Source organism: Tetrao urogallus (assembly GCF_951394365.1).
Source record: "Tetrao urogallus genome assembly, chromosome: 8".
Taxonomy (NCBI): Eukaryota; Metazoa; Chordata; class Aves; order Galliformes; family Phasianidae; genus Tetrao; species Tetrao urogallus.
This window is the reverse complement of record NC_136821.1, coordinates 5,206,201-5,233,802: the sequence shown is the minus strand read 5'-3', so window position 1 is coordinate 5,233,802 and position 27,602 is coordinate 5,206,201. Positions and strand designations below refer to the sequence as shown.

The 27,602-nt window shown below is 39.3% G+C and overlaps 1 protein-coding gene across 1 annotated transcript in view; it reads right to left on the bottom strand.

Annotated features, from left to right (window-relative positions):
- LOC306949347 (von Willebrand factor D and EGF domain-containing protein-like) overlaps positions 1-27,602 on the bottom strand; it is a gene marked incomplete at both ends in the record, with an annotated part of 158,613 nt that overhangs the window by 62,702 nt on the left and 68,309 nt on the right. The window contains 6 exons of the mRNA XM_079539211.1: positions 1,494-1,598; positions 4,731-4,892; positions 5,913-6,049; positions 20,337-21,268; positions 24,155-24,333; positions 26,928-27,198. Of these exons, the coding sequence (XP_079395337.1) occupies positions 1,494-1,598; positions 4,731-4,892; positions 5,913-6,049; positions 20,337-21,268; positions 24,155-24,333; positions 26,928-27,198 (1,786 nt within the window). The remainder of the gene's footprint in view (positions 1-1,493; positions 1,599-4,730; positions 4,893-5,912; positions 6,050-20,336; positions 21,269-24,154; positions 24,334-26,927; positions 27,199-27,602) is intronic.

Below are 27,602 nucleotides of genomic sequence, written 5' to 3'. Positions count from 1 at the left end.
ATTAGATTTTATTACATCGTTGCTTTCAAAGGCTTGAAGTTCTGATGAAAAAGCTGCTGTTTTTCTGATCTGGTAATGTGGTAGAGAATAGGCTCCATAAAAGAGGAACAGAGCATGCAAACTGGCCTGGTATAAAATGTCCCTTAATTGAAACACCTTTTCTGAAAGCAATTTAGGTATTACGAAGTGGTGTTATAAGAGGAGTAATTAGAAAGTGGTTTGATGCAATTGGAAGCCTAGTTCAAATAATCCCTTGAAGCATCTCAGGCTAGAAATTATTATGACACCAACAGAAAACCAGCATATTGAGATGGCATGTGTATTATTTCTGAGTTCCAAAAATGTAAGAATAGGGAAAGCCCTTGCCGTAAAAATAACAACAAATAGTTTTAATCGACGTGGTTATGACATAATTATTTTTATTCTTAAATTGAAATAGCTTTGCCCTCATTTGGGTTTATAAACCAGTTTCTTCTTACTTAGAAATATGTGATCTTCCATTTTATTTTGGTAACTGATGCTTTATTGCAATCAGAGCAACTTTGAAAACTGTGTTTTCCCATTAGTGTTAATGAGAACAGCCAGGCAAATAGGTTACAATGTACCTGATTAATCTTCATTTTAAAAGAATGAAGACTGGTGGTCTCCAGTTCACTTGTACTTGCCTCAGGGTAGGAAAGCAGGATTAGCACATTCAAATATTCTTATCAGCACCCTCCAAAAGTATCTTTTAAAGCCCCATTGAAAAAGAGAAAAGGTGTCTAATGCAGTCCTATAGAAAATGAGAGCAGGCAATCTCTTTTTCAAGGGATGAAGGATGTTACACTGGAAAGTTCACAGGAAAACAAAAAAGGATATAGTGCTCTCCTGAGAGTTCCCAGTGCGCTGGCAGTTTTAAACATAGCACTAGGCTTTTGATTATGGTTTTGAAGCTGTCAAAGCACTATATGTTTGTACTTAGTGTTATTTAATGTAAGCAAGAATGTTTTACGTTCTCTCAAGGGTGTTTTCTCATGACAAAGACTGCGTAACATACGTCATAGTATATCTCTTGAGACAGCAGAAAATGGGTGTAGAAGTGAAATACCTTATAGCTGCATTACCCCATCCAACTAGCCTGGGAGAGCTAACTGAGCTTCCTAGGAAAGATAATTCAACAGCGGAGACAAGCTTCATGGCAGAGCAGCCACAGCCCAGCCTTATTTATTTGTACTGACATCCACACATATACCTGTTCTCTGCCATGCTGTTTGGGAAGCACCCTTCTGAGAAAGGTCCAACATAAAAAGTGCATATAGATACATAAATATATATATATAAACACTCACAGACAGGAGATTATGAAAGACAGAAAAGTATCAGGCTGTTCTGCTGAACTATGAAACAGGTTTTCCTCTTCTAAAACAGTTATTGCACACAGTGCATCAGAGGGAGAGAGAGGGCTGGGGAGGAGATGAATGATCCATATTAAACATTTATGCTCTTTAAATTACCTTTAATTTGCAAAGTCCAGTTGGATGGGATTCGCAGGCCTGGCAGACTGCGTCGTACAGGGTCAGCACTCTGGAATTACTGTACTGGAAGCCATCATCAGTGATCTAAATGATACAAAAATCATCCTTATAAGTAATAATGTTCCATATGGAGACTGTCTGCTCGTTTTGGAGCATATACTGTTGCACCCTTGAACTGGATGCCTGCCAGTAAGACAAATTAAAGCACTTGTGAGTCGCTCTACAGCAAGCTAACAAATTGCTTAATGTTCCAAAGTGGAAACTATTCATTAATAACTAAAAGATCTTTTGGCTCAGCTGGCATTCAACTTTTCTGGTTGCCGTTAGGTGCTTCTTTTGTTAGTTTGTTTTGTTTTTGTTTTTTTTTATTTGTTCAGTATGCTTGTGAAGACTGCGCACGGACTTGAGTACTATAAGGATGGATTTCAGGAAGGTGTGAAATGAAAGTAAGATATTTGGCTGAACTGCTGGATCTTTTTCTTACAATATGATAAATCAGTTAGTAATAATCCTAAGAAGAAAAAAAAAAGGAAAGGATGCTTTATATTAACCTCTAAAAAGTGCTAGGGTGGATAATATCAGACAGTAATGGTCCTATTTCCATAGGAAGGTGTATTAGAAGGGCACCCCTGTACATGTAGGCTCTTTAGAAAGCCTTAATTTAGGATGGCAGTTTTAATATATGACTAGTTACAGAATAAAAAGGGTTATGTGAGTTTACATTTAAATTTAATTTTTTTTTCCTAATAGAAATGAGAAGATACCAGATTAGTGTGGAAATCCCAAATGTAAAAACACTTTTTGAAGAAGTAAAGTACCAGTACTTGATCTAGGGGTTGGCAACCCTGCCTACAGCAGGGGGGTTGAAACTTGGTGATCCTTGAGGTCCCTTCCAACCCAAATCATTCTGTGATTCTAAAGAGCTTATCTTCCTCTCTGTGAGAAGAACAAACAAAAGAGGCAGCACTCTAGGCCTCTCTCTTCTCTGAACTGCAGTGCTTACTGGCAGCAGAACATCCATTAAGAATATATTATTCTTAATGCATTTTACATTCCATTTCTCTCTTTACCCAGAGCGTCCAGTGTTGTTTCAGTGTTAGTGCACTAATAATGGGTGAAATGAGTAGACAGGGAAAAATATAAAAAGCTATAAAATAGACTTAATTTTTATGTCTGAAGTGAGCATTGTGAATGGAAGGTAACTGTTTCCATTTCTTTTGAAATCTGTATTTTTTCCACAGATTATTATAAACTTCCATTTTGATGCCTTTTTAGAATTGGGTCCTTTTATAGTTGTTTCAGTTGATTTTCCATTAGTCGCCTTAGTGATGTGAAACAAAGTCCAAAAGCAGTGATGAGAACTGAGCTGGGGCAAATCTCTATTCAGATTGGGTTGACCCTTAAACACCAAAAGCTTGCTGAGAGCTCTGTCTTGCCTGTTTGAATGCACGTGTCCCCTGGAAAGGGAGAGCTGCTGCTTCTGGACCAGCAGTGAGGACAGGGAGGAGGTCTTTCCTTCTACCCACAGTGCATTTCATGCACCATGAAGCTATCTTGGCTGCTTGTGTCGCTCATCACTGAGGTACAATTTGATTCATATGAATGTTTTATAAACAGGCTCTCCCATCCCTTCACCCAAGTGTCTGTATGGACAGCCTGTGTCAACTGCTGCCCAAGTGGGAGTTGTGTTTTGATATTCAAACCAATTATCCCATGAGCTTTGGTGTAACACATGTATTCTTAATCAACATGCATCACGATGCCATGGAAAGAACAAGTAAAATATGAAGCATGAATACATAGAAGAGCACTGAAAAGAGCTTGGGAAGCTCTTGTTCCCTCAACGTTGGTAATGAAAAAAGCTTACGTAAAACTTTGCTGATTCTCTTGAAATTTGCTTTGAGTCTGGGGAGAGATTCTGAGAATATTGAATGTTGTTTTTTTTTAATAGAAATATTTATTTTGATTTTGGGAAAAAACTTTTTCCTGCATTTGAGAAAGTATCTATTAATATAAACATGAAGTTCAACATTGAAGTAAGTCATACCAGGAATTTTCTGGAGTGCAAATTTTTGAACGCTTGTGGAACTCATTTCAAACCCTTTTTTTTATCTTGAAATCATTTTGTTCTCTGTGCTGTCACATACAGCTCACTGCTTTTGAAACCAAGCTCTGACTTCTGCCTTCACAATTCATTCAGCAAAAAAATCCACAGGAGGACTGGGATTAGCATGCCAGAGTGGGACAGAGGGGATTTAATTGTGCACACATTGCCCAGCCACAGAGCTGGTTCTGCTGCAGCGTTCAGAGGTGAGGGGAAAGGCAGAAGGCTCCCAAGCATGGAGATCTCTTTGAACTCAAGTGCAAGGAAAAAGGCCTTCTACCTATGTTTTGGAAGGAAAAAAAGTAAGAAAAATGACACAGATCTTGTCATGGCTGGAAGGCAGCTCCTGAAAGCAAACTGAGTCATAATGCAATCTGGCTGCACACCACCTATCCTGGTTGCACTGGGGAAAGGGCTGGTGGGTGGGCTCTGCTCTCACAGAAATTTTGCACCAAAGTGTTTTATTTTTACATGTGGCAGTGTTCAGAACACATCTGCGGTCTTTCTTCCACTGCAAAATATTTTTCTCAGTGATGGGGCATTTAAATGAATTCAGTCTTAGCAAAGGAACTTATCTGCTGAAATTACCAGCCAGGCTGAACACTAGATCAAAGGGAGCAGGTACAAGGTCAGCCAGACACCAATTTCCTAGAAATATTTACAATTTAAATGTCACAAAAGAGGCTAAAACTACAGCAGAGCTGACTCAGCTCGTGCAGGCACTGCACGCATAGCCATCCAAGACCAGATGGTGCCATGTCTGCCTTGAAACCAGGGGTCAGAACCACTTTGCATTCGCTTCCTAATCATGAGTTTGAGCTGGAGTTTCCAGAAATGAAATACTAATGATTAACAATTGATTAGTCCAGCTGCATCAATCTCAGGTGATTACCTGGAGAAGTGATTGAAATTTGTGCTTTTGGATTGCCGACAAAGACACCTGTTTTTAGTTCCCATTGTTTTCGTTGTGTTTTTTCCCCCATCTCCATGATATTAATGCGAGGCATCTCCTATTCCGAAGGGATGCACATGCACTTTGCTTTTTAATTTACCATGACAACTGATTTTCTTCTTCTAAATCATGTCTTAGAAACATAAGAAGAAATTCCTACTTTCACTTGCCATCTTGCGAACGGCTCATCGCCAGCTACAAAGTGCACAGCCTCCGTCTCTGTAATGTTCAGGAGAGGAATCTGGCAGTCAACAGCCTTAGAGCTGAGAAAATCTGCTTGTGTGGTTTCTTGCTCTCTTGATATCCATTCGCCGTTGAGATGCTACAGTTAAACAGAAGGAGAGTGCAGAAACTGAGGGCTCATACAAAGAAGTTCCAGTTGTCAACATATGCTTATATTTCTAATTAATAAGAGAAGGCGTTTACAGATGGTTTATTAAAAGAGGTGATGTTGTTACTATAACCACAGCAAAGAGTCATCCATGCTGCTCTGTGCATGCAAGCGGCCTGTTGCTTTAGGAAATAATTTTGGATGAGCAGCTAGGATGAGCATGGGGAGGTGGTGGAGCAACACTGTGGCTGCTCCTAGAGCTCTGCAGCTTGAGTACCTTCTGACACCTTCAGGTAATGTTTGCTGCTGATCTAGACTGACTGCATCAAATGTCACTACTTGCTCAGGGCATGTGATATTGCAAGTGAGCAAGGTATGCTAATCTCAGCTGTGTCTTGTTAAGAATGAAAGGGAATCAGGCTGAACATCTTTTTATGAGGTAGATTTATGAGATGAATCCACATCTCTTGTCTGTGCATGCAGCTGTACCAAATAATTCAGTGCTAGCATTGCCCTTGTATAGTTGTTCATAATAAAATTATAGTGTTAGCAGAAGAGATGGGTTTAATAGTCATTAGAACTTGTGACTTGGTATTGAACTATTGGAGCTTATAACTGTGTGGAGGAAGCCTTGTGCTTAACTGCAACACTTAGCATTCAAGCAAGTTTAAGAAAACAACTGAGCATATGCATTGCAGATGTACAAAATGAGAAATAATATTTGTGATTTTGGGCTTCACTGGACTGCAGTGTAGCTGAACCAAACAAGGGTTAAACAAAACCCCACAGAACAAAATTGGCAAAATGTAGCTTTGCATTTCTGAGGAATCAGGAAAGGGCTGTGTTTCTTCAGCTCCCCCTACTCATAGCAAACACATTGGCAATGGGATCTGCACCCACTGTGGCAGTGGGAAGGCACTCTGTACTGCTCAGGGTTGAAGAGTTTAATACAAACATGCCGCCGCATGACTGTATCATCAATACTTGATGAACCCATGGGAAGCTGCTTACAATTAATCTGGTGACTTCACAGTGCAGATGGGGAGAATCCTTGAAGCCAACGCCAAACACTCGGACACGACTGCAGTCAGAGGTGCGAATGTCACATAGGCCCCTGTTCTCCAAGCTTGTGATTTCCAGAGTTTGCTCTGAAATGACAGAATGTTTTAGACAGTAGCACATGCTGTTCGTCTCTGGTTTATCAGAGGTTTTGTGGTTGTTTTTATGGTGTTGCTTTGGCTGACCCTGTTAAGGTGTTGACTGGGAGGATGGTATTTATGGCATGGTGTGCAGAAACATCAAGGTGGGAAGTGGAGATATCTGAAGATGACTGAGTCACCAGACTCCTCGTAAGATGAAACAGCTGTGTAAAAGGCATTCTTTTTCATTTAAGAAGCTGTGGGTATAATAAAAATAATGGTCCTCAAATGAATGCTTGCTTTGAGGGTTAAGTCTTTAATGGGTGAAACTCAGATCTGCGCAGTGTCAGTACAAGTATCATGTACCGCATAAGTTCCCCTTAAATCCTATTTTGAGTCTTTAAATAGGGTTCAAGTGATGTACAAGTGCTGTCCCCCTTCTGAGATTGATTTTCACCCATTACTGTTCTTAAAATGGTTTATGATTCTCAGATAAAGTTTCACTTGTATGCTGTTACACTTCAGGTGTTCATCATTTAAAGTTGCTCTTTGCCTTCATACTGGAGTTACTTTACAGAGTCAAAATGAAAGGTCATTGTGTAGCAAAATTCACATCTGTATGTCAGCCAAAGTTTAATTGGGCAGATGTTCTGCATAGGCTCTGGGATAGTACAGCATTAGGGAGGTCTCTGACACCTTGTCAATATCAGCAGTCTGTCAGGACCATGGCCTCATGTATTCCTTGATAACATTTGTAGTTCTCATGGTCAGGAGAAGCCGTTATGATGACAAACAGTAAAAAACAGAAGACTTGCTTCTTGTTTCCCAAACAATATTTAACAGCAGGAGTATGACTGGGAGCCCTGGGAGGCACGGCACACTCCTGCATGGTGTACCATGAACTATTTGCCTCCTGCATGGCAGGAAGAGGCCACAGAGCTTTTCTGGTTCCCTGCTCCATCACCATTGCTCTGGCAAAACAATATTGCCTATCAGTCTTCTCTGAGCTGTAGCTTATCTAAAACATAAGCTTAATGTTTTAATGGTACATTGGCTTAGTTCTGATTCAAGGGGCAAAATGCCCTTAGCTGAGCTGATAACCTTCCCCATACCTCTCTATTCCTTTAGGGCTCTGCCATTCACGCTGTAAGTAGGATGAATGCTGTTTAAACATTGCCAGATTGCAGCCCATAACAACATAGCTGCATGACTCTCATTTTTTTCAGAGAAAGGAAAGGAAGCAATATAAACATGAGAAATAGTGAAGTTTTTTTTTTTTTTTTTTTTTTTTGTACTTCTAAAATGCTTCTAGGTTTTTGGTTTTATTTGTTTGTGTGTTAGGTTTTGTTTTTTTTTTGTTGGAGATTTCATTGCAGCAGTATTAGTAGCACTGTTGGACACTTTACAATATTTACAAGAAAAGAAATAGTTTACAGCTCACCAGCGTTCATGTTAGTTCTGAATTCCTGCAATGTGCAAAAATATTAATCAGATGGATAGAAAGGCTTTGATAAATTGCTTTCTTATGTGGTTAGTGCATAAAAAAATAATTAAAAAAGAAAGCTTCATTACTTTTTTCATGAGATTTTAATGCTTTCCCCTACTAGTACTGAAGTAGCTCAGATTGCATTAACATTTTCATTACCATTGCGGTTTTTCAGGCTTCTGTGGGTGAAGTAAAACCCTGTAACTTGGGAACGGGTGAGGCACAGGAATGTGCTCCAGCAGCCCTTCCTTCTCCAGGGCCAGGCTTTCAGGCTGGTTTCTTGCTGATGAGCTCTGCATGCTTTTGAGAGGGTTCCTTACATCTCTATGAGCATCCTGGCATTGCTGTGTTGGGGCCAAGACAAAATGACCCAGCCTCAGTGCTTTTTGAAATGACTTTGGAATAAGCTGCCCAGAGAGCTGGTGGTGTTACCAGAGGTGTTCAGGAAACGTGGAGGTGTGGCACTGAGGGACATGATTAGTGATTGTGGTGTGGGATATGGGAGGGGGTTGATGTATGGACTAAATAATCTCAGTGGTCTTTTCTGACCTTCATGATTCCATGATTCTATGACTTACAATATAAACAGAGAATTTAATATCTCTTTCACTCAAACCGTTGCATATGCACTTGTGTGCAGCATCTTTAAGTTGGTCTAAATCTGGAGGAAATACGTTCCAATATATGTGGTGGGTACCTTCTCCCAGGAAGTGTGGGCTGCTGTGGGCTAATCAGGATGAAAAGGAGATTTCTTTGCTGGTGGAAGGGGTGAAATGTTGATGTAAGAAGAATGCACTATGCGTTTGTGCAGTTTGATGAAAGTGGGAAGGAAGGAAGAGACTGATCTTTTGCCTGAGTGGGCTTTTTTCTGTTCCAGCATGATGGTGGAGGAGGCTGCATTGAAACTATTTCTCTATTCTGGCCAGCTGAAGATGTAGTGCTGATGAGGTGTTGGAGTCCTCTGGGTTTTTTGCAGGGAGTGCTGGGAGGAGATGGAGAAAGTCTGATGGAAATTTTATGACTCATTTTTAAACAAATGGATACCACTGCTCAGGCTTTAGACCTCAGTATATGCAGCACATCACTTTAAAAAATGTTAATTACTTTTAATGTAGTACTTTTTGAAAATGAGACATCACGCTAAATGGGTGTAGGAATTTTAGGCATTTACTTTGAACATAATTTTCAATCTGTCTATCCCTCTGTCTTCCATTTTTTGCATATGCGAACCAATTTCAACTGAATGTGGAAGAGGAAATCAATGATGTTATCTCTGGAGAAGTCTCCTGGCAGTCAGTAATTGGGTACCCACCCATATCCTTGATGGGGAAAACTCAAGTAAGTCTGTTGCTCTTTGCTTCTGGTGTTAGTGAAGGGGAAATTAATGAGCCTGTGTATGACAAATGCTTGAGGACCACAGAGTTTCATATGTGATAAGGAAATTAAATTAGCGAGCCTGAAAACTCCCAGCAAAAGAGCTATCATTAGTTCAGCAGAAAATTGGTGGGGGGTGAAGGCAAAAGTGGGGAGAGCTGGGGAAGCTCACAGAGATGAGAGTAAGGGCAAAAGTTTAGGTACTCACAGAAACAGGAGGTCATGGAGATATGACAACCAACATGTGATTTCCGTGCTGGGGCAAGCTAAAGAGGGAGGGGACAGTCCAACTCCTGAAGAGGGCTTTGCTTCATGTTACTTCTAAGAGCCCCCCAAGATCTTGGGTAATTAGATAGAAGCATGGGTTGAATTTCACTTGATTGGTGATGTTTGCTTTGTGCAAAGCAACAAGCAGGCAGCCAGCCTCATCCCGTTGCTTCACCCACAGAAGGAATGTACTGGAAAGAGCAGCAAGCTCAGAGCTGCTGATGGTATATGCTTTTTCTGCAGGCACTTACATGAGTCAGACGAGACACACAGGCTACATAATAGATGTAAAAAAAACTGCATAAATACCCAATTGGTTTTATAGGTATTTGCTGTGGTGTATTATATAAATGTGCATAGATATTGGAGTAAAATGGAGACATTTGACACAAAATCAAGAATTTTGTAAAACTACACTTACTGAAATTTCAGTGATGGACAGGTATAGTTCATGTTTCATTTCTGCCTTTGATTAGAAATATATCCTAGCACAAATAAACATCCTTCTGCAGTGTTTGAAAGCTACACATGTAACTTTGGGCTGGAGCTGCAGACCTGAAATCAAAACTGGCAAGAAGTTTATTCAAATAATGAGAAGGGAATGGAGTGCCTCTTTTCCTTGCTCAGGGTGATAAATAAGCACCTAGATCATGAAAAGCAAATCAAGCACCATATCATAAGCATCAGAGATGATCTTCAAGTGGAAAAGAAAATTGCCCATGTTAATAGTCCAATACAATATTTATAAAGCAGGTTTTTAGAAGCAGGTGGATGCACACAGGCCAAGCTCACTTTGCTGTGTCCTGATGTGGCTGGTTGCAAGCCAGCCCTGTACTGGAAGTTATCAAGCTGTCTGAGCAGACTCCAGGACTTACTGGCATGGCTGTGGGCACCAGGATGCATGACCCAAAAGGGTCTGGCAGAGGCTGCCTGATGCTTGGTTATCTCACAGCTTGGGCAAAGCAAGTCTGAATCTGCCTCCTTTTGAATACATCCAAGACTATTATCTACATTTAGTGTGTAGGGTTAATTACAGCAATCATATGCACAATTATTATATGCACTAGTTTGGAATTCATGATGTACCTAACCCAAAACTCATTTGAAAATCCTCCCTAAGAAAAAAAGGATTAGCTATTTTATTCTTTCTCAGGATTTTTGCACATCAGTTGTTTCTGTGGCTTCCAAATGAGGAGCATGCTTGTCACTGCTTGTAAAACTCAAAGAACTTGAGTTTATCTAAGTAGCAAGATATAGACCTATGTTCTTTAGATAACATGGACAGGACCTGGTTTTCTGCTTTGGTGGTCTGTAGTATCCAGGATGGATTGCAGCGCGTGGGTTTATTATGCATGAGCCAAGCTTTGAAGTCAGGGTACATTTTGGGTCATATTGGATGGCCATGAAAGGTGGCCAAAACCTGAGATCTGAACAGGAGCCTGAGAATCTATTCTGAAAGTCATCCCTGGTACATATCACATTTGACTGAATCCCATTTACCTGCCAATCTTTTAACTGATTGTTTCTCTTTAAATTTTCTGGTTCGTCATATCAGCAATCAGTGCCAGGGACTGCAGTGAGAGCAAAAGCAAGCCCTGGCAGAGGGTGGCAAAGGCGTTTTGTGAGTACTTTAACTCCCTGCTTGTGAGAAATGGACTGCTTCAATTTCACACTGAAAGCATCCATGTGCTGCTACAATATGGTAGATTATTTTTGCTTTAGAAAGCTCACTGTGACATTTTATGTCTATTTGATCTCTTCTATTTTTAAAAGGCTTGCTAGCAATTTACTTCAGCAATGGAATAGGAAGAAAAATGTGCTGTTAACTATAGAATATTGCCTCTTTTCTAAATGGCCCTGAAAGGTGGTAAAATATAAGATCTGGTTGCATGTTCACAGTGCCCACTGTCATGCCAAAGCAGATCTCATTGTCAGTTTCTTGAAGGCACTTAGAGCAGCACCCCACAGAGCAGCATTCCATGCTGTGATGGAGCTCCAAGGGATTTTAGCAGGAAGAGGCTCATGGGCATCGTCATGGTCCTTATGGCCAAGCTAGTGTCCAATTGGTTATTTTTAGTATTTTTTTCCTTCTTTATACTTACTGAGTTGGAGTAAGATCCAATTATTATGAACATCTTTATTCATAGTTGCTTGAACATTTTATATATATATATATGGTATATATATATATATGTGTGTATATATATATATATATGTATATAACATAAAGAAGGTGACAATCTCTTTTTCAGAGTCTGTTGTGGTAGGAGAAGAAGAAATGCTTTCAAAATAAAGAGGCAAGATTTAGATTGGACATAAGAAAGAAGGTTTTTGCAATAAGAATAGTGAGGCACTGGCACTAGTTGTTCAGAGAGGTGGTGGATGCCCCAACCCTGCAGACACTCAAGGTCAGGCTGGATGGGGCTCTGAGCACCTGATCAAGCTGTAGATGCTCCTGTTCACTGCAGGGGAGTTGGATAAGATGCCCTTCAGAGGACCCTTCCAACTCAAACAATTGTATGATTCTATATAGTGATAGATTCTAGAATAGACTGTGGATAGATTTATAGAAAATAAAGCACGATATAAAGAAGTTCTAGGTTTACACTTGGTTTTTGCCTTTGATCAATTTAGATTGGACCTGTAAACATTTAGTAAGTTTTAATTCTGTTGCTCATAAATTGTCTTGAGTTTGTTGCCTGTTGCGCTTGAGTGTGTGTGAGTATCTGAGGAAGGAGGTTGTTGTTTGTTCCAAGCTTTTTGGGTTTTTTTGGTTTTAACAAGATTTAAGACTGAAATTTCCTGCAGTGCATGCAAACAGCACAGTTTAATGAAGTTATACGTATGCATCTGAATTGTCTGGCTTGGGTCAGTTTAAATCAGATCTGTAGTTTTGTAAACTTTTCCAGCATTTAATTCTATGTACTTCAGAAAATGGCTTTGTTTAACTACGTTTTTCTGAACCTCTCTTGCTGCTTTGCATTAAAGCAAATAAACTAATCACCAGAAGAAACTAATCTCCGTGATCTGATTTGCAGGAAATGGTATGGATCACTAAGCATGCAACCTTCCATGTCCCTTATCATGAGGATTTGGTATCCTTTTAAAACTTAGTTTCTATTGACTTTGTAACTATCAGGCTAATAGCACTCTTACAGCTCAGCCAGGTCTGTGCTTTGAGTGGAAAGAACTGGGACTTAAACCTGTAGATTAAGGCTGGTATTGATGTTTGTCTTTTCAGATGTGTATAGTGTGTCTGATCTATCAAAAAATAAAATTGCTATGAAAAGAAGAAAAAATCCTCACAACTGATGTGAAGCCTGTCAGTCTCTGAGAACCACTCAGAAAATTCTAGGCAGAAATATGTTTTCTGCAACAGAGAAAAGTCTGTCTCCATCCATATAAAAGATGGCATAAATTAGAGGATATCAGCAATAGATTAGCCAAGGGTCACTTTTCTTTTTTTAATTGTTTGTTTTGTAAATTTTGTATTTGTTAAACTGTAAAATTTTTATATTACTGTGTCCTACCAGCATCTTGTGGTTGGAGTCAATAATTCTAAAAGTATGACAATGGTATTTTCAAAAACAGGCAAATCTTATATTTGAAGGATAATGTTTGAAAATTTCAGAGCAGATAATCTCAATTCCATGGAAATTACTCATTATACATTTATAATAACAACCACTGATGTTGCCTTTGTTTTTATTTTTTGTTACTAGTTAAATTATCAGCTAACTTATTTGCAATTAGATTAGTAGCAGTAGTAGTTAACTCATGCAGATGAGGCCCACTTCTGTGTAGATGTCTTGGTGGATGAAATGCAACATTTCTAAATAACCATTTAAAAATATATGTATTTTAAATTTCCCTTATAAATTGGTTTAACAGGGAAAAAGCTGAATAATTGAAGTCAATAATATTACTTGCTATGCGTTTTCATATTTATTCTTTAAACTATTTTTCCAGGATGATCTGGTAAGCTGAGGAAAGAGTTGGTTATTAAGAGCAGATAGTATCTCTCAAAATTAAGGTTTTCATATTCAAGTTGCATATAATCTCTTCTGGATAGTATTGATATCTCTGTGAAAATTCCTTCATTTCTCTAATGTCATCCTGAAGAATGTAAGAATAAATTCATAATGTCTTTAAGCTCTAAGTAAAGAACACAGTTCCAGTGAAATTGAAGCAGTGTATTAAACAGTATTTTTGTGGCTGCGGCATATAGAGATCTGCATGAAGTATTCCATGCCTTACAGACATTATTACTGAAATGTATTTGATAGAAACAGTTGAGTTAGTTTCCAAACTGTAATCTAATAACACTGCCTCATTTACTGTCCAGCAGTTGTCAAATAAACAAGTACACATTCAAGGGAACGTGGGCAGCATGGGTACAGGAAATTTTTAGACATCCTCCCTCAGTGAGATAGATGAGAAACTCAGAACTGTAGAAACAAAAAGGCACTAATCAATATGAGCAAAAAGAGAAAAGAAAGGAACTTTGGTAAAGAGACCTAGTTTTTCCTTGAAAAGATAAAGTAATAGTGATGGTGACATTGCTAATACTGTATCCACCAAAGTCAGTGTAATTCTTGCAATGAAGAGGAAAATTAAGCCCAATGACTTCTTAATTGACAGAAAAAAATTTTTTAAAAGAACGATGCCGATTTAATAATTTCATCTTTTTTTTAGTAATAATACTTGCTTTTGGCCAGAAAAGTTTAATAGCAGCACTGTGGTGCTCACTGCTTCCACAGCCATTTTTAATACAACTTCTGAAATCTAATTTTGAGAAATTGATACAAGTATTTGTCACAGTGCATTGCTTTTTCAGTACCATGTGAGGGGGTTTGCCCAATCAGCCAAAAGCTTGGTGGTGTGTATTTGCTTATTTACTAATCTACAGACCAATTTTATAAAGCAATCAGTTCCTGTGGAGAGGATCAGACAGAAATTCCATTATTTCAAGCATTTGTCTATTTCTGAAGCACTTATGGGGATATAAATGGTTTGGTTTTTCACTGAAGGTATGTCATACCAGCACTGCAGGCTGGCAGCAGAGGTTACCACCTCTACACTGCTGAGTACTATGTTTCTTTGTAGACTTCCTACTGATTTAAGGAATTAACTGTTTTTTGTTGAAGAGTCTGGTAAGCGTTCTATACTTTGTATAGACTAATTTATGCACAACAAGCTTCTATTGACCCAGTACACCCTAATGACTCCTCCTGTGCTACTGTGAAGTATCACGCCAGCAAAGCATGCATTATATGAGCTGAGGAGAAGCCATTTACTTGACAGACTAACGGCTCTTAAATAACCATAATGGCACCACGATCTGGAGTGTAAAGACCACTGAACTGATAGAAGTAGGAAAAATATTTATTACAAAGTCAATATGTTCGAACACAAAATCTGAAGAGCAGATGCTTGACTTAGACAACTGAAATCCACTATCCCCTTTCACCTCAGGATCTCAAAACAATTTAAACCTTTAAATGGCTCCTTCATGTTTCATCTTTAAGAACAGGAATTAAGCTTTAAAATCAAACGTAATTGAACAAACCATGAGATTTATCCAGTACTTATCTCATGAATCTGGAAGTGTTCAAGAAATGTGTGGATGTGGCACTGAGGGACTTGGCCAGTGGCCATGTGGGGATGGGTTGGTCTTGGTGAACTTAGAGGCTTTTCCCAGCCTTTATGATTCAGTGATTCTAAATCTCTGCCTCTGGCCTGTAACAGCTGACCCAGCACTGCTACTCAATATAAGTTTATTTTAAAATAGTGTTTTAATTACAACATATGAAGAGTACTTGACTGAAAGCAATATGATAAATTACTAAATAAATAGGCCTATAAATTAAGATAGGTCTATACATCCCACTGTTGTGGATGGGTTCAAGGGACCTGTATAGCTGTGGTTCACAGCCCTGAAAATGCACTCGGGATTCACAGAATTTATTAGTAACAATATCCAAATGGGCAGACACATATTGTGATGTGAAGATTTTCTATCTGTGACTGTGTGAGGTAAGTGTTAACTTTCCATCTTCTCACTGTCCTTTTTGCTCATTATTTCTCTTTGCTGGCTATATTTTTTTCGAGAACTTTCCACATAGAAATTTAAACTTCAAGTGTCATTACTTCACTGAAACTAATTTGTCCTTATTATTCCTCATTACCTTTTATCTTGTAATTGCTCTTTAGAGCTTCATACAATCTGCATATTACATTCCTCTAAGTGTGCTTTAGTAGTCCTGAATTTTTTTTTTTTTTTTATAATCAACATGGTCAATATATACAAACGGTAAGCACCAACCTGATTTGCTATACGCAGTAATTGGATTCTGCGTTTAATTACAGGTGGTAACGACATTTTAAGCACCTTATACAGGTGTTGGGGGGGGGGGGGGGGGGGGGGAAGGGAGGTTTATGAAATGTTAAGCAACATTAAGAAAGTCTGAGCTTCTGGAGCAATGCCAAATTTCAGAGGTGCCTTTCAACTCCAAATTGCAGTTTTCATGGGAGGATAATTATAGCTCTGGCCACCTGGACCGCTCCTGCTGGAGGCAGGCGGAGTGAGGAAGTACGGCTGCCTGCAAGCCATGCTTTGCATCTTCCCTCTTTATCCTTTTTTTTTTTCCTTTTAAATTATTCCAAATATGTTACAATTTGTATTCTGATCCCTAAAAATACCACGTGGCCATCTTTGGTTTTAGTGTGTGTGTGTGTGTGTATGTTGTGCTGGTCAAAACCAGTAGCAGAACGCATTGTCATGAATTGGTAATGCAGCTGAGATTGGGTGACCTTGGAAAAGATACTTGAATTATATTGATCGCCTCCTTGATCTTGGGGGAGTTTTAATTCACATATAAAATTTCAGCCAGAGAAAATTAGACGGAGATTTGTTTTGGAGCTAATGAGAAAATATATGGCCAAGAAAAGGAGTTGCCTTCGCCTTCATTACTCCTGTAATGTAGGAAAGTAACTTTTTCCTAGCAGTGGAATTTAAACCTTAACATGTCCAAAAATAAACTTCTTTTTTTTGTTTCTTTCTTTTTAAAATACATTCATTTAAACTTAAACCATTTAAAAAGACATTCTGTCATATTCAAGACTTGGATTTCTTTTATAGAAATCGAGAGAGGCAGCAGTTTCAAATGTCCTGCAGAACCCTAAATCAGTTTTTAATTTCTACTCCTTTTCTTGCCTTCCTACACAACCTGTGCTTATTAGCAAAAAAGCCCAAAGGCTTATCCTGCTTGTGCCTGCTCTGTGAGGGCTGCCCATGCTCAGTGGATGGGTCAGGCTGTGTGAGCTGCCAGTCAGGGAGCTCAGGCTGTTCCCGTTAGAAGATGCAGCTTTATTTCTGAGATAAATCTTAGTTCCTCATCTCTAATAGCATTTTCTGGCGTGAAATCCTGGCTTTAGTGACGTCAGCAGGACTCTGAGGACATCCAATCTTCTGAACTGTTATTTAAGAAGCACATCATTATTCTGCTGTACTGCAGTACTTTTGCTTGCAAATAGATGTTACATCATATGCTGTTTGAGCAGTACATTGCTGCCTGTGAAATGTAAAAAGGAGCAGATATCTTAAAAGAACATTGCCAATAAAACTTTGAAATCAAGAACAGCTAAAGGTGAAGCTCGCACTGGTACTTATATCTTGTTTGTCTGTACTGAATTAGCTAGCTGACCTTTTCTAACCATTATGATGTCTAAGTGATTGAAGTGCCAGAACTCAAATTTTATTTCTCCTTGTAGGACATCTGACCTCTGTCTGGATGTGTAGGTTTCCTTTACATTGTGTTTCCAAGATCAGGTACTTTTACAGGTACATGGCTCCTGTATTGTTAAATAGAGGAATGGAGAAAATCTATTCGGGGTCACTCAGAAATGAATCCATAAACAGACTGCAATGCTTGGAGCTCACTATAATACATCACATTGCTTTACTCTTCCTTCATCACAGCACTCTTCCTTCTCCATAGTCAGTATTGGAACAAACTTCATAGAATCATAGAATCATTTGAGTTGAAAGGGACCTTTGAAGGCCATCTGGTTCAGCTCCCCTGCAGTGAACAGGGACCCCAGAGCTCAACAGGTTGCTCAGAGCCTCATCCAGCCTGACCTTGCATGTCTTTAAGGATGGAGCATCCACCATCTCTCTGGGCAACCTGTTCCAGTGCCTCTAAGTTAAAGGAGTAAATCAACTCAGGTTCCAGAGTCTAAAACTTCGACTTCTGGCTGCCCTTCCCTGTAATGGGACTAACAATTGACAATCTCCATATTGTTACCACTGGCATTAAGGGAAATTTACACTGCCTTCCACTCATCTGTCATTTGGAAAAACTGAGGACTCTTTGGGTGATGTGCTCTGGGAAGATTCTTTTTTTACCAAATGATCAAAAATGTTCCCAATTTTTTTTTCAGTACTTTGTGGGAAAAAGATATAAAATTAAATGAAAGCTGCATTTAGTTAAAGAGCCGCTTTTAAATCCCATTTCTCCCATTTTAATGAGAAGCCCTGTAAAATATTTTGGATAAATATCTTGAACAGATATTTTCTTTAGGATGTGGAATTGCTAAGTAGATTTATTGTCTACATGAATGCTTGGGTACCAGCATTTCCTCTTTGAGATCCTTATTTTCATGTTTAAAACAGCTCAGGGGTTTCCATGGGCTATGGGGTCTGTCATGAAATGTGCTGTAATGGTCTGGGCTTTACTCTTTACAAGCTGGCGGATGGATTACAAATAGGAAAAAAAAAAAATCTATATTTGGCAGAGAAGATTTTAGCTGTTGAAGTGAATTCCACTAACCTGTTGTGACATTTTGATTTCTGTTTTTGTTTTATGTTCTGCACAAATGTGTAAGTTTCCAGTATACCCAGGATGTAGAGTAGAGCACAAGTGATTTCTGCCTTACCTCTATGGGACGGACAGCTGTTGATGAGAAGGCACTATATCATCTCACTGGTATGGTGGGGGAAAAAGAAAATTGAATGGGAATTGTTCCCCAGGTCAGGGGCACCCTTGGGAAGACATGCCTGCACATTGAAAAGCCATGCCCCTACCTTTCCCACAAGAGAAAAATAAATAGTGGTGTCACAACATGGCAATTTCTACTACATTTGTATTTAATGCTTTCCCTTCTGTGCTCCCTTTACTTAGCTAGAAACCATTCTTCTCTTCTTGGGCTGTAATTATGAATGTGTTTTGTAGGTTTTCTCAAATGAAAAATAATATTTGTACTTAAACTTTATATCTACAGAAAATATTTCAAGCTATTAGTTAAAAAACACAGGTTTTTAGGTGTAATGTGCACTGCTACTCAGTGTGAGCTTTGGGGAGGTGGCATTAAGTCATAACGTGCAACAGGCATGGATCATTTTACCACTCTTTGACCTGGTGAATGAACTGGGAGAAGTGCCTTTTGTAGAGCCTGTGTTAAGTCTCAAAGCTGTCCTCACGTGAGTTATACTGCAGTGAAGTGCTAACTGGGCACAGAGTCCAAATGAGGCAGCTGTGGGGTTACAGTTTGGGGTCTCTGCAGGGTGTGAGAGAGCACACCCTATTGCCTGGCTTAGCCTGAGGCTGCTCTGAGAATGCAGTGACAAACTTCAGTATCCTTAGGACAGCTCTCACTCAGCACTGAACAAAGTGGAGGCTGGGAGAAGAGGACTCAAGCAATGCTCTCCTCCCAGTGCAGTACCAGGGTATGTTCTGGGCTTTGCCCTTGTTTATAGTTGATGAGGCAGCAAGAAGACAAGGTGCCATTAGCTTCTGGTTGAAAGGTCATACTGAAGTTATTTTCCTTTAATCTTAAGTACTTCAACCATAGAAAAGCAAAATAAAATTTAAACATCTGCTCTAAGCAATTCCCCTCCCCTGGCTGTATCACAGAGAATGAAGTTAAACATTGAATTATATATAGAATAATTATTGCAAAATTTCTCAGACTGCTTTTCAGTCACTGGTGTCAATTCTCTATGTGAATGAGAATGAATTCTTCAGAAGTTTAGGAAAGGTAGGAAATGATCCTATAAATTTTAGTTTGCCATTAACAAGAAGCAAATGCTATTAACAAAAAGCCACTTAAATCAGCGCAATGAAGACGTGTTTATTGTGAAGAATATGGATAATCCTGTCCCAGCTAGTAAGTGTCTTGGGAGCATCAGATGTGCTGCTGAGCTACGGGACTGAGATATTGCTATGGCTTATAGGTACAGACCTTAGATAGAAGCTTTCACTATCCTAAAAACAGGATAATGTCCAGTAGGCTCAGCAACACAGCAAAAGGCTTTCCTTCACATTTGGGATGGATGAAGGAGCATACCTTGTTATTTCAGCTTAGCTACAGAATTCTCCTTAAGCTGCAGGAACCTGACTGCGTGGCCAAGCCTTTGTGACTTTGAGCATAAGCTGATGGGGTTTGCTGAGGCAAGGCTTGCCTTTTGAAAGAAATGCTGGCATTTATACGTGTGCTAAGTTTCGAGTGCCATCAGTACTCACATTGGACTTAGGTTTATCCACTGAGGGGCTGTACAGTAAAGAAGAAACAAATCTAGTAGGATAGTCACCTGTGTGATGGTCAGGTGATTCAAAAGTATTTGCTTAATCGGGTCTGTAGGTTCAGATAGAGTACCTACAGATAGGTTCTGGGGCTATTTTATGGCTTTGGCCATTTTACTTGTTCATTCTGTCATGTAATTTTATTTTCTTTTAACTAATACATTGTGTAAAATTATTTTCACATTTTATTCTTTGTTGATCAGGGAAGAAAAAAAAAAAAAAGTATCTGTACAGTGTTAACATGAATATTGACCGCAAGGTGAACAGGACCCTCTTTTTGTCAGAAACTTGCTTGTCAGCACGCTGGTGATAGATCAGATGTAAAGAAAATCACTTCTGCAAAACCAATTTGCTAAGGGACTTGTAAAATCCATTTTTAAAAAGTTACTGAGGCGAAAAAGCGAAGGACCAGCCGACCACATGTTTTGATCAGCTCTTCAAGGTCAAAAACTGCTTACTAATTCATCAAATATCTCACTGGTAGCACCGTTTGAAGAACAAACAACCCTGTGCAGATGTTCTACCTAATAAGTCTAATACCATGGAAAGATGGCTAGGGTAGGAACAAACAGAATTTTTTACTTACTTCTGGCAGTGCTACAATCATAAGAGCTGTGGTCTTCAAAGCATTGGCAGCCCAGGTCTGTACATTGTCCATTGCCATTACAGAAAGCAGGACAGCGGAGAATGGTAAGGATTTCCTCCTGGGTAGAAGTTGGCTGGCTTCCAACATGAAACACTTCACCTCTGTGCCTCAGCACTCGTCTTTCACACTCATTTTCCAAAAGCGCTATCAGTGCCCTTACCCAGGCCACATCATCCTTGAGCTGCAGATCTAACATGCATATATTGATGGCCTCATCTATCAGTTTTCCCAGCAGAGACTTACACACTAAGCCAATGGTGGAATTTGCAAGAATTTGGTGGCAAATCTCCTGAGCTTTGGCAGAGGTTAGGCCGCTGGGAGTGGGCCATCCCAGTGGGAGTTTTATCCGAATCCCTTCAAAATAATCCTCTGGGAAAAAATAGGCAAAGCTTTCCGTGTCTGTCTGGCTTGGGCTATGCAACGGGTGAAGGGCTGAGTATTCAAAGTAGTTTTCTTGTCTTTTTGGTCTCTGTAGTTCTTCTGTTGGCTTGGTAAAGTTAAGGGAACTGTTATTTTTCATGGAAGCATGATGTGAGAAGGGTTTTAATCGCTCCTCATGGCTACCTCGCTTTTTGGCTGATTTAGGGAGAGATCTTTGATCAAAAGACTTGGGTGACCGTTCCTCATCATCTCTTGAAGCAAACTCTTTGCCTGAGTGAGTGACAAACTCTGATGTAACATCCAGATATGGAATTGCAAAAGTGTAATCCACATTATCATAATGACAACCAGGAGATTGCATCTGAAAGGCATTCAACGTCTTTAGCAAGGGCATGGACTTTGTGCTCTCCTGGCATCTGCAGTAATTTTTCCTCTGCTTCCTTTCTGAAGATGCTGGAGTTTTGTCAAATAAACTCTTCCCTGGAGGTATTCTGGTTTAAAAATACAGCGAGATTAGAGGGAGGAAACTTTCAACAAATTGATCTACACTGCTAGATAAACTTTCTTTCCCAAAGTTCAGGAATATATAAATTCAGTCTAACAAAGTACTTAAGAAAATGCTTAAATCTTTGTTTTCTTTAGTTTTTTTATGCCCTTCTTGAGTTGTTCTGTACATTTTTGAGCACTAAACTGGAACTTTTTGGTAACAGATGCTTAAGTGCTTTGCTGGAGCAGTGCCTAATAGTGGGATGTCACTTTGCAGGACTTTTTCTAAGGTATAGGTTGCCCTTTGCATATCAGACATGAAATAAGACTTTGGATTCGTCTGGAGTATGACTCAGATATAGCTTGGGGAATGGAGAATATTTCCTCTAAGAGTTGGATCTCTGTGTCTTTTTCTTTTTTCTTGGCATACTTCATTTCTGACCTCTAATGGCACTTTCTTTGAGCTTTTCTTTTGATACAAAGCAGTTTTCTTTTGATCATAGGGTTTGTATATCATATAATGAAAGGTGATTTTTTCTTCTATTTTTTTTTAATTTACTACCACTTTAATGATGGATGAACTTTTAGAGAGTTCAGTTTGAATAAACAGCCGTGATTGAAGTTTCTCTGGAAATTTCGTGATCTTATTTGTGCAGTGCAGGAGGAATTCCTAAAGCTTCATAGAAAAAGATATGCTTCTTGTCTCAATAGTTGGCAGCACTTTATTTCCAGACAAATTTGAAACATTACCAAAAATGTAAATTATTTTGGCATCAGTTTTGTCTTGCAGCCAAAATATAGAGGGTTCAGGAAGGTTGAAAGCATTTGTCAACATTGTAAGACAAACCCTAGATACTGTTGTGGAAAGCAGATTTGGCTTTATACAGTTTTGACAATATATACTGAAGATGGCATATGTGATAGGGATGTATGCCTTGGAAAGGCTTGAGGCCCTGATAACCCCTGTGCTTTCTTACAGGGAATACACTTCTGCAAGCTGGGAAGGACTTCTGCACGAGATAACTAAAGAAATGCTGCTTTTTCCTGCCCATAACCAAGGAAGATATGAAAGCAAATATTTCAAGGCGAATTGGATGCTAATAGAGAGTAAGAGTTCCAAAGAGAATAGTGGTGTTTCTGATTTCTCTATAACTAACTGCAGAAAGTATGAAAAAAAATATTCTATCTACTTAACATATATGTTTTAAAATTTGTCTCTTCCTTGTTCACGTGCTCCTTAGAGACTGGGAGGCTCTGATATTGTTTTATTGTTTAAATATTGCATTGGAAAGCCAATGTTTAAAACAGATCTGTTTTCAGCTGCTTGGGAAAGGAGGGAGCTAGTGAAAAAACTGAGCTATCAGATGGTGAGCAATCATCCTAGCTTCAGGTGCTGCAGAAAACATAGCGTGCTTAGTGTCATTTAAAATGAAATTAAAAGCAGCAGCAGTACAGTGACCCTCCAGGCTGTATTTTTTACTGCATCATTTCTCCGTTGGTGGATCAGAGACCGATCTAGTCTCTCCTGGATGTAGTAGTAGCTTTTCCATTGGCTTAGTTGGTTTTTGAATCTGGCTCTGAAGAGTCCTTGAGACTCCATCTTTGGCAGTACTGCAAAATTAAACTCATTGCCCCACTTGCTCTTCTCACATAGCTGCAGCTTCCCATACCTTTCCTGAAGGTATCCTCCATCACATGTGCCAAGCATTAGTGTATTCCTTGCTGTTTTATAAGTGAATTCCTGTATGCTCTGCTCTGGCTTCTCATCTTTCAACAAACTTGTTTTGAACAGCTGCTTGTTAGCCTATCTTCAGGTAAGAAAAAGTTTGTCATTCTTGCACCAAACTGTTTCTCCTTTTGCCATGCCAGAAGCAAGCCTGATTCATCCTCACAATTTTAAGGCATTAGAGATGGCTGTTGATTTCTAAGTAGTGCTATGTAGGCTGGTCGAATATATCTGGAATGCGGTTGAAGTATTTGTTCATTTTCTGAGCAAATTTTCTGAGTCTAAAATCTGTTGCATTTATTGTGTGCTAACTTCCCATGCACAGATTAAGTGGAACATTAAGTTGCATACCTAGCTATCAGACTACAGTTAGGATTTGATCCAACTGTGCCAAGTTTTCACACACGTGTTCTTCCCATATTGAATTGAAATGACTATCACAGCATGAGCTGATCTTGAGATATCTTCACAAGTAAACATAACTGGCCACATCCACCTTATTTGTTTCTTATTTGAAAAACACACTTCACAAGCAAAAGTACACAGCAAAAAAAAAAAAAAAAAAAAAATTCAGTTTTGGAAACACCTTTTAGGAGTGTTTTGAGTTCAAAAATATGGAATTAAAATGTGGACTCCTGATTTTGGTTCCAGACAATCTCTCTCAGGAAGTTCAAGGTTTTTGAACCAACCACCATCATCAGTGGAGTAGATATTAACTTTTAGCATGGTACATATATTATCACACTCTGTCAAAATGTAACATTTAACCTATACTCACATATTGCAATTAGTGTTCAGGAATAAAAGAACAAGTGAAATACCAAACCCTTAATTAATCCCTATTGTCAATTATCTACATTTTCCACTGCAGGTGAGAACTGCATCCTTTTTTAACAGCTGAGTGGGATCTTAACACAGCTGTTAACTTGACATGACTCGTGAATATAAAATTTCTCCTTGGTAACTGCTGATTCTCATTGTGCTGACTGAAAAACCAGCCACCATGCTGCTTGGATGATAATGGGCCTCCAGGCTTTCCTTGTCTGATGAAGCTGATCTCTATTCCAGGTAATTAGGGGTGTACATAATGAAATAAGTGTATCAGCATCCCTGGAATAACTGCTATAGGGCATCACCCAGCCTGTCATCCTTTCTCACTTTGTACCTCCACTCCTCTATGAAGTCTTCCTCAGGCACATTGTTCAAGTCGTTGTGACCGATCCCATCAAAGAGGCCACACAAACCTCTGGTGCTGTTGAAGTCACTGCTTGGTATCCTCACTGTCAAGCCCATTCCCCACTCGCTCACATCGGCTCGAACGAAAGCTCCTGAAGGGAATAGGATCTGAAGGGACAGAAAAAAACAGCGAAGCCTCTACTGAACATCTTTATGCAATTAAAAGTGTCCCTTTCTATAAATGAAAATCTCAGGGCAGAAACTTGGTGATGCTGGTGGTTATTTAAGATCACTTAGATGCATTAACGACTATTTATTTGTGCTATTATTTAACTTGTTTTCAGTTCTCGTGTTGCTACCATCTGACAGTGTTACACAAACATAAACCCGCGTAAGGACTTCCTTTTTAAAGCAATAATTAAATTCTTTGAGATTTTTCCACTGGTAGGTTACAAGATAATTTTTAAAGCGACTTCCGTGACAATAGGCCACCCTCGTGTCTTTGCCAGGAAATCATTTCTTTTAGATAAACTGCCAAGTATTGAAAAACAGCTTTCTTCCCTCTGAAAAATCGTTTCATTTTCCAAGGCTGGATTACCCAGAAAATGATTGTGTTTTAAAGTAGATAAAGCAATTTTCTCATTAAAGAACTTCTGGTAGGCTTATACTGACCTTTAAAAGAAAAAAAATGGTGAGGGTAAGACAAAGAAGTAGCTGTGCAGATAATGGATTTTTCAGATTGGTGGTCCAAACAAATTTAAAAAAAAAAAAAAAAGGAACAAATCTGTTCAACTGCATTGTATTTTTGTTTGCTTGCTTTGTTTTACTAGGTAAGAAGAAAATGATTGTGAAATTGATCCATGCTGGGAGTGGGAGGAGGAGTTCTCTATCCGGATAAGTAACCTTAATACTTTCATCCACAATTAAATGTTACCAGTTAATTTTGAAAAGCACATTAAATGGTTGGAAACATCTCACAGTGATTTCTAAATATGTTAGTTTTTTTAAATCACTCCTGGCTGAGAATAATTGATTCAGCCAAATAATGCCCATTGCTTTTTTCTGTATTTTTTTGGTCCTTTATACTCTCTTCCAAACCGAACCTACTAATATCTGTGAGAAGTGAATAACTTACGTTTGTATCTCTGTGCTGGAACCCAGATTTACATTTTGGCTGCAATAAATAACAATCATTCATTTGAGCTTCTCAGCCCTCTTTTCAACCAGGAGAACACTTTTGTGGAGCTTGAGACCTTGGCTGTATGTTTTGCTTTCCAAGGGAACTTAAAAAGCCAATTGTTTTAATACATAGAGCAGAACAACTGCAGCTGACATAGTGTTGGGCAGTGTTTGTTTTCTTCCTCTTGAAAAACCTTTGAGTTATGTGCTTTCCTGCTGGGATGAGCATCTCCCACAAGGCCATCTATGAAATCCTTAAGGTCAAACCTGCTGTTTCAACCTTCTGTGCTGTGTGAATGGGTATTTCCAGGTGGATTTATTTTCAGAAGTCCATAGCCCTTCCTTTCCTGCTGCCCTTGGGCAAGGCAAGCCATCTGCCAGGAGGAGCTGACCACAGCCCAGGTTTTCTTAAACCATCTGGATTTAAAACTGTTGGCAGGAACTCTGAAGAAGATTTTTTTGAGACCTCAGTTTAAAGAGAAGAAGGTGATGGGCTGCTGAAAACCACTGCAGAAAGGAGTGATGCTAAGCATATGGAGGTACACTGCTCATGGTGGTAACTCAGGGACCATATTTGTTGTCTACAATTCCATTCAGATCAGGGCAGCATTCCTATTTACATACCAGAGGTGTCCTAATTTATTTTAAACACAAAGGAAATCAGTGAAACTTACCTGAGGTGCAAATGAGGATAGGGTTTCTTGCTGCAATTATTCTAGTAATAAAACAGTAACTGTATTGCATTCAGTTGCAAAATGAAATGACAGCTTGCTTTCTGCTTTTTCTCTATTCTGTAATTAACAGAATTTCAATTACTACCTCATCAAGATCTTTTCCAAGAGATTGCAAGGACAGCCAAACACAGGCAGTCCCTGGCAGCGTTCTGGCTCTGCTGTGAACCTATCTTCACCCAAAATATCTCCTGGCGATAAATCTTGATGATAAAATTTTAGGATAAAAATTATCTTCCTGGCTGCAATTTCCCCCCTCTTCTCCCCACCAAACCCCTTGGTACAGCCCACTCTTATTCTTCCAGTGATTTCACTGGATTAGTGTGAAGAAATGCAAAATGCATCATGCAAAATTTGTTATGGTCAGATAAGGTTTTTAGGCAAATACTTTAAATTATAGAAAATGTTGCACATTTGCTGCCCATTTTCATGGCTTTTGAGTGCTGTCTGTATCCGGCTAACATTGCCTTGCTCTTAGTCTAAGACTGCATTGTTTTACCTGTGAACCTTACTTCAATGTCTATATCGTAAAGCTCTGAAACAAAATTTGCACTGTGGGTTCAGTAGTACCTAGCATGAACGAACCAAGAGCAGTTTGGTAAGCAGCAATACTGGCACTCTGATGCACCTCTGAGAAATTTCTGGAAATCCTTGTTTAGTTTGTTTTACAGTTGGTTAAACCAACGCTTCCACCAGCTTCTTCCCTATGTCTCATTTTCCCGTACATTTTGCTGCAGATGCTCTCATGGCTTCAGATGGATACTTTTCGCAGCAGCTTCGTTAATGATTCAGAAATATTAAACTCACGTTTTTAACAACGACAACAACGGGAGTACTCAAATCTCCACGTACTGTTATCTTTCTCCCTCCGTAGGACGTTAGGATTTTGACCTGTGGTGATGCCTCAGTACTTTGGATGCTGAGCTGTGGCCTGCTGTCCCGAAAGTGCCCATTGCAGGCATCCAGGCGGACGACGTCGCTCCCTTCCCATGCAGCCACCCCACAGTTGCAGGCAGTGGCAGAGTGGTGTCCCCCACAGTCCCACTGACGGACGTGCACTTCGAATGCCCGTGACGTGCTCTGACACAAAAGGAAGGTGCCGATTTTATAGTTATCATAACGCCTAAACAAGGAGAAACAAAACCAGGGTTTAGAGATCCATTGAATCCACATGGAGCAGATGTACCGAGCCCTTTCCAGCACCTGCCTTGGAAAGGCCTGGACATGGAAGCATCTCTCCAGTACCGTGAGCAAGATGATGCAGTCGCTGTTATTAATTGGGAGTGTAGAAGAATTCTTGAGAAAACCTGGTTACTGTCTGTGAGCTGCTGCTATGGCAACGGGCATGGATAAAAAGGATAAACAATTGAAAAAAGCAAATGGGAAGAAGTTCCTGCTCCCAGGACTTTAAAAATATGTTTTGGTTCTAACTGGATGCTGTACAGCACGATATTCTTCAAAGAAAAATCAATGCAAAGATAACCTCATATGCAACTAACTACTAACTTTTTCTAGTCTGACTGTGTC